Source organism: Magnolia sinica, chromosome 7 (genome assembly GCF_029962835.1).
Source record: "Magnolia sinica isolate HGM2019 chromosome 7, MsV1, whole genome shotgun sequence".
Lineage (NCBI taxonomy): Eukaryota > Viridiplantae > Streptophyta > Magnoliopsida > Magnoliales > Magnoliaceae > Magnolia > Magnolia sinica.
Genome location: NC_080579.1, coordinates 1,574,225 through 1,581,674, shown reverse-complemented (window position 1 = coordinate 1,581,674; position 7,450 = coordinate 1,574,225). Strand labels below are relative to the sequence as shown.

Below are 7,450 nucleotides of genomic sequence, written 5' to 3'. Positions count from 1 at the left end.
AAACGTTCAATTCAAATGTTTCCTATGGGGTGGTCCATTTGAACATTCTATATGCTTCATTTTTGAGTTAAGGACCTAAAATTATCTGGTAAACTTGATGGAAGGAACGGATTAGATACATAAATCATGGTGGACCTCACATAGTCTACGCAGTCCGGTCCCTTAATGGTCGGTCGTCCATCACATCCATTCAATCATGGGCCCACTCGTGTTTCTCTCTATTCATGGTTCTTCAAGCGTTTTCATCGTGGCATAAAAACCTCCACTCCACGCCAAACCGCACTACCTATGCAAGACCCCAAACACCTCATTCTGTGGGGCCCACCATGTTGTATTTGTAAAATCCACTCAATCCATCAAAAATTATATTATAAGATCAAAAATCAGCTGAACCCATAACTCCAACGGCGAGGATGGCATGCCAACCATAGATCTGTGTGTGGGGGCCACCATTCAAGTGGGCCACACCTATATGAATTTTAAATCAAGCTTATATTATGTACATACGGTACAAATAATGGTTCTCACCTGATGGACGGAGTAGATTTTACATATACATTATTCATGGTGGGACCCACAAGTGTTGTAGGTTATTCCGGTACGGAAGCGGATTGCGTGCTGAGTAAATTGTGTGGGGTCTAATGTTAATTATTTATTTTATCCACTCCGTTAATCCATGTTAATAGATAATTTTAGGTCTTGTTCCCAAAAATGAAGCAAATTAAGGTCTCATATGGACCACACCACAGGAAACAGTTTGATTGAACCTCTACCATTGAAAATATTTTTTGGAGGCCAAAGAAGTTTTGGATCAAGCTGATGTTTGTGGTTTCTCTTCATCCATGTGTTTGTGATCTTATGAACAGATTGGATGACAAATAAAAATTACTTTGGACCCTAGGAAGGTTTCAACGGTGGAAATCATTACTCCACACTGTTTCCTGTGTAATGGTCCACTCGAGCTTTGGATTTACTTCAATTTCGGAATCAACCGCTAAAATTAGCAGTAAAAATGGATGGACGGTGTGGATAGACCACTTACATTCACAGTAGGCCCAACTGAGTTTATTCAGTACGATAAAAGCGTACTGAGTAACTCAGTACGCAATCCGATTTCTTTCGGTACACTGCATTCAACTTTTCAATTTTGAAATTTCAACCGATCCAGTCCAACCCAACCCAACCGAACTTACCATGGGTATAATCGTCATTCACAATTTTTTGTGAGGTATTCGAATCCCACACGCATGTCCACATGCCGCCGTATGTTCCAAATTTGCATGTGGTCCAAGATGCGGGTCCCACCATGTGGGTGCCCCTTCTCCAATAAGGTTGGTTTAACTGACCAGATGAGCCATAGTTTTATATGGAACAAATGGAGCCGTTGGTTTTTGTTTTTTTAAGTTGTGGCCCATGGAATTAGATAACCAACCTGATCTTTTTAGGCCACGGTGGGACCCACTTAACAGAAAGCTTGAATCTTACACGGATTTGCACGTCATCACCTGTGTTGGCATGCAAATGCGCTTGACTTAGAGAGGCGTCATGATGATATGCTCTAAGGAAATCCACATATTTCCAGTTTGAAAAGATGGGATATTGTTTAATGATCCAAATCATTGATGTGATGGCATTGCCTTGGATCCCCTCCCCTCCGTACCAAATAGCTTCTATGTTAAAATTAATAATAATAAAGAAATTGAAAGTTTTGGTCTAATTCTGATTTAGGGCTTGTTTGGATGGTAGAAAAGCTTGGCAATGAAAAGAAAATTGTAATGATAATTTATTGAGAAATCTTAAAGATACTTAAAAAAATAATAATAATAATAATAACTGCCTGTGGAGTAACAGCAACACAACTAAAACATGAATTTTCATGAATTTTATTTTTTATTTTTGAATGTGTTGCTTGGATAGCAATTAGAAGTACCTCGAAAACGTTTGAACCCTTAGCTTCACCTATAGGTTACAGAGTACCACCAGCATTGATAGATAACAAAAGGCAAGGGGGGAGCCGGTTGTGACTGGGAGATCCTCCGATGCCTAAGTCAGATAAATGAACCTAAAACAGGTATGGTTGGAGTTAAGATTTTTATACCTCTCTTTCATCTAAGATAGGGGGCGTATTTATATGTTCTTTAGGCAGTCAACATATCTCAATAGATCTATCAGTTAAGCTAGAAGAGTATGTATTGGAGTAGGAATTTGCTTATGAGAATATCTCCAATTTCACCTCGATTAACATGATTCTCGGTCATTATCTTGTCAAATCAATCCTAACTCAATGCGATGCAGGATTCTCTCTGAACATTTCTCTTCTAAGGTCGAGGTTGGGTTGTTCAGGTTGCTTGGTCGAGATGTTCAGGTCAGTTAGTGAGTCTCATTACAGAGTTCCGAGCTTGACCAGTTTAGCTCGGCGGGTGGATCTTTCATCGAAGCCCAGCTCGACTTCCCAGGGGTTGACACGTCGATGGCTCATGGAAGCTGCTCCGTCGATTCTTCACCACGTGTCCCATGTTGCTAATCAGTTTGATTTTTCCCATAATAATCACCTTATATTTTGTGGTGATAAAGTCATTATGTTGTTAATAATATTGCTTTTACAAATCAATGCTTCTTTTGCTATCTAAAAATACTTAGATAGTACTTCTTTTAAGTGTAGGGAGGAGTGGATGCTTCTAAAATCCTTCATTTTTCCTCTTGTATGGTAAAGCCTTGTTTCTTTAGGGTTTAACATATGCTCTCTTAAAAAAAAAAACAAAAAACAAAAAACCATATGTTCTCTTAGGATATGCGTTCTATATAATGGATATATATGGAAAGCGTCCAATCTTCTAGGGTGAGGAATTCGTTAGTGAGAATTTTATTGCACGAGTCAAAGAAAGATAATCCTTGTATTTATATCTTCTCTTACATTAATAAAGAAGAAAACTCAATTTATTATACTTGTAAATATTGATATAGTCTAACTATATAAATCTCATTTCCTCTTGCTCTTGTTTTTGTTTGTCATTAGATTATTTTTTTAAAGTTCTTTTTCTTTGATAATTTTGTTTTGTCTATATTAATTGTGTGCAAAATTTCATACTTAATGAAAGAGACCCCTTGCTTATTTGCTGGCGCCTCTACCTTAATCAAAGTCATCTCCACATCCTCGGCAACAAAATAAATGACTTCAAAGCTGCAAAGGGTGGAATATCTCTACAACATAGAAGAGAAAATCAAGCATGCTTATAAAAACTTCAAAACTCATAACAAACAACAACACACGCAATGCCCACTCGAACCCATGACCTCATGTTGAAACTCCTGTGAGTCTGCTTTTGAGCCATAGGGTTGTAGGCAAGGTGAGCCTTGCTTATCTGAACATTTTACTCTCCCATTTAGTGGGAGACCTTATACCATGCCACATGATTCTTCCTAAATGGCCATAGGGTCATCTATCAAGCCGGTTGATGTAGAGCGGGTTGCGGACATTTTCATGTCTAAGATGGATCAAAGAAGGCCCGATCAAAGGCAGAAGTCATCAAGACCGTCAGAACCTTAAAACAGACATCTCGTAAATTAGAATGAGTTACTCGACGTATCATATATGATTTTGGGGTAGGATGAGCTACTTTAGCTAGCCAATCCGGCATAGCCGGGTTACCTACGCCGAATTTGCAAAATTTCATTCTATCAACAGCCAAATTTTAGTAAGTTTTAGTTTGATTATAATTCTTCATCACTTGGGCTTTAAGAGTTGTGTCCAACATGAAAAGTGCTTAAAATAATTAAGAGAACAACGTAGTTAAGCCACATGGGACACTTTCTATAAAAGTAAGTTTACTATTTATAATAAGTTACGAATTTTAGGGAGTTTTAGTTATAGTTTGTTTATAATTTTTCTCCTATTGCTTAGTATCCCTGTTTAAAGGGTTGTGAACTCATTTATTTTAATCAATCAAAATACCAATTTTTTAAGAAATTTATTTATATTTTTATTATTTTTTCCTCTCGGATTTAAGAAGTCCATGTGAGGAGTCAAAAGAAGCCCAGTAGATCCGGAGTAGTTATCCTTGAGCATGTTTATCCCTGCAATACTAGTGAATTCGGAGTAGTTATCCTTGAGCATGTTCATCCCTGCATCACTAGTTCAACATCCCTCCACCTCCCTTTCAGGCTTTTTGCGCAACAATGCAGATCTATATAGATCTATCATAGCATCTATGCTCAGCACAGGGCCCATCCCATCATCTGATGGAGGGTAAAGGATGACCATTGGCATATTAATCCATGGCACTAATAGACCAACCGCTCATGTGCACTAAAGCCACCTCGAGCTCCCTGATTAAGGATCTGGGAAAACCATAGATTATGACCAATAGTAGGATTCTACAAAAGAGATAAGCTTTCTCTTCTTTCACCTTTTAATCAAGATTTCTCCAAAGAATGTAATTAAGGGTATATGCTAGATGTTGGCTTTGCGAATGGAGTTACAAACACTCCGACTCAACAGCTCAAAAGCTTTGCAGGCACAAGCTATTTAATGCCTCATTAGCTAAATAATTATCCAACGCCTCATTGTTATAGTCAATAATAGGACTATAATACTAACCCTGGATTTGAGTGAAACCGAACTAAACTATCACAGGCAAAGGTGTTCTAAGACAGTAAAAGTGGCTGCAACGGCCATGATCACCATTATCAATATGATAAGAGCCCTGTATCAGTCGTTACAAACCTTTTTTTATTTTTTGAAAAAATTCATTACAGGGCAATTACAAACCTTTTTTATTTTTTTGAAAAGATTCATTATATGGCCGTTACTGGCTTTTTTCTTTTTTTCTTTTTTCTTTTTAATTTTATTTTTTTGTAACGGCCATGTCGACCGTTATTAAGAGAGAGCTACGTAACCGATTTTGAATACCTTAATTATATATTATATGATACACCTAATGTCCTAATGTTAAAAAAACACTATGATGCCCTCACTCAACTCCAATTTACAAAATACAGATTAATTCATTCACATATTTAGAGTGCGAATAAGAAAGCAGACCACCCTAATAAAAACCCTAATTTTCTCAAACATTCTCTATTTCTTGTGACATTCTCCAATAATAGCCCCTTTAATTTATTCATTGATTTACCAATGTGGTAAATGATCATGCTCTTCCCCAACAAAAAAAATATATTTTACTAAATTAAGAAACTACAAAAGTCATAAGCATCCAAATCCCATTGGTTGGTATTACTTCTTTATTATACAAGATAATTAAAATATCTTTAATCACCTAATTCCACATGTTAAGAAACATTTTGTTAATAAGATAGATTAGATTATTCATTCAATGATCAATCAATACCATCCATTCGATCGTTCAATCAAGACATTGCAAGATGACCGACTTAGATCGGCAAATCGATGCCATCCGTTGGATGGATCAATCAACATGATATGGGATCCTGATCATATGCAAGCCTCAAAAATGTTACAACCTACCAGCTACTAACTATATAGGTGTTGCACAACAAGATAAGAGGCCACTTAGCTCAACTGATCCCATCCATTGATTTGATCCATCTGTTTGATCTTGAAATTTGATGGTCCATAAAATCATGAAAATGGGTAAAAGGGTAAAAAAGGAATTTGTCGAAGTTGATTTCCACTCTTCTTATACAAAACCCAATACCACTAATGTTACACGTTGACCCTGTACTATTTGGCACGCTGGATCTTTAAGGGGGGCATCCACACGTGCCAGATGGGGGAGCAAATCCAGACCGACCATCCAGTGGGTCCCATCTGTTGGGTGGCCCTCAGTTGATAAATCACGCAACAAGGACATTTCCATTGTATTGCTGGATAATCCATCTGGTGCGATGGTTAAGACACTAGATGAACGGCCTGGATAAGCGAACCGCATCTGCCACGTGTCAGCATCTCGCTGCAGTTACTAAATAGGGGACTGGGACCCAACAATCACCTCTGCGCTTCCATCATCCGCACAAAATCCTCAAACCCGACGAAACCTTTCCCCTCCGCATCCACCCCACCTATCATGCGCCGGCAGTCCTCTAACGTGCACCCATCATCTCCAAGCGTCAGAAAAACCCCGTGCAGCTCCTCGGCCGAGATCCGACCGTCCTTATCGTTGTCGAAATAATCAAACGCGTCGCGTAGCTCGGACCCATGCGCAGGTCCCAGCGTGGAGCTGAGGGCACCGAACTCCTCCAAGCTGATGCAACCGTCGCCGTCGAGATCGGCTTCAGCGAGCATAAGCGACAGCTCTTCCTGCGTCGGCGGCTCGAATCCGAGGCGGTGGAAGAGGAGCTCGAGCTCCGTGAGCGTTATCTTGCCATCGTTATCCCGATCGAAGATCTTGAAGACCTCGAGAATGTCGAAATCGGTGGAGTTGGGTTTTGAAGAGGAGGATTCGGAGTTGGATGATGAGATGCTATTGTACGGTGGGGATGGAGGGAGGACCGATTTCGGGGTTCCGGATGAGTAGTGAGAGGAGATGCTGCTGCTGAAGGAGAGGGGATTGGATTCTGATTTCTTGAGCTTGTTTTGTTTCTTGGATTTGGATGGGAAGGATGGAATCAATTTCATGATGGAAGGCTGGGATTGAAGGAGGGAGAGAGAAGAAGAGGAAATAGGTAGGAAGGATGGTTCGAGCAGAGGGTTGGGAGAGATTAAATGGAGGAAGGTCGGCCTCTGTCATGGTGAGCTTCCACGAAGGTTCCTCAAGGACTTTGGAGTTGGAGTGTTGGACGGAAGGTATTTATTTCGCAGCTTCTTTAATTTGTACTCTGGTTGCATATTGCACTTGATAGACGGTCACTTCGAAACCATATATAAATCGCATCCATCAACTAAAACTAAACCGGCCAATATAAAAAAATCAGTTTGGTTGAATAATTATAAAATCTGATTGGTTGAAATCAAACGATTTGGTATTTTTTATTTTTAACTGTTCAATGAGTGTACGGAATCTGATGGTCGGACGATCAAATGAGTTGTTTTTTGGTTTAGATATTTATAAACTAGACGGTCTAACGTGAATTTCTTGGACGTTGCGTATGCAATTCTAATTAATTTCTATGTGCATGCGTATGCGTATCATCCGTCACAGTCTGCCAGAGTATTAAAGTTTTTGTGATTAAATTTTTTAATGCTCTGGCCGTGTGTGAGGGATGATACACATGCAGTTAGACATCAGTGAGAAATTGCTTACGTGGCATACAACTCACTCAAACTAACCGTTCTATATTATTTTTACGAGGTTAGATATACTGTGAACAAAACGTTATTCTTGCCTGATTTTCTAACTATTAGATTTATGGACATTTATTATTGGACGATTAAAAATGAAAATTACATAATGATCAGGAATTAGAGGTTTAAAAAATGTGATTTCTACATGGTATTTTGAAGAGAGTAGAACTCACAATTTAGTCGTTTTAA

At 38.9% G+C, this 7,450-nt stretch overlaps 1 protein-coding gene across 1 annotated transcript; it reads right to left on the bottom strand.

The window, feature by feature from the left end:
- Positions 1-5,620: 5,620 nt before the first annotated feature.
- LOC131250788 (probable calcium-binding protein CML36) lies at positions 5,621-6,746 on the bottom strand. Its single transcript, XM_058251101.1, has one exon. It carries the CDS (start codon positions 6,593-6,595, stop codon positions 5,966-5,968), a length of 630 nt encoding a protein of 209 aa, XP_058107084.1. The 5' UTR covers positions 6,596-6,746; the 3' UTR covers positions 5,621-5,965.
- Positions 6,747-7,450: the final 704 nt, after the last annotated feature.

Excerpts from the sequence above, each read along its gene's own strand:
- LOC131250788 (XM_058251101.1), bottom strand. The coding sequence starts at position 6,595 with ATGAAATTGATTCCATCCTTCCCATCCAAATCCAAGAAACAAAACAAG.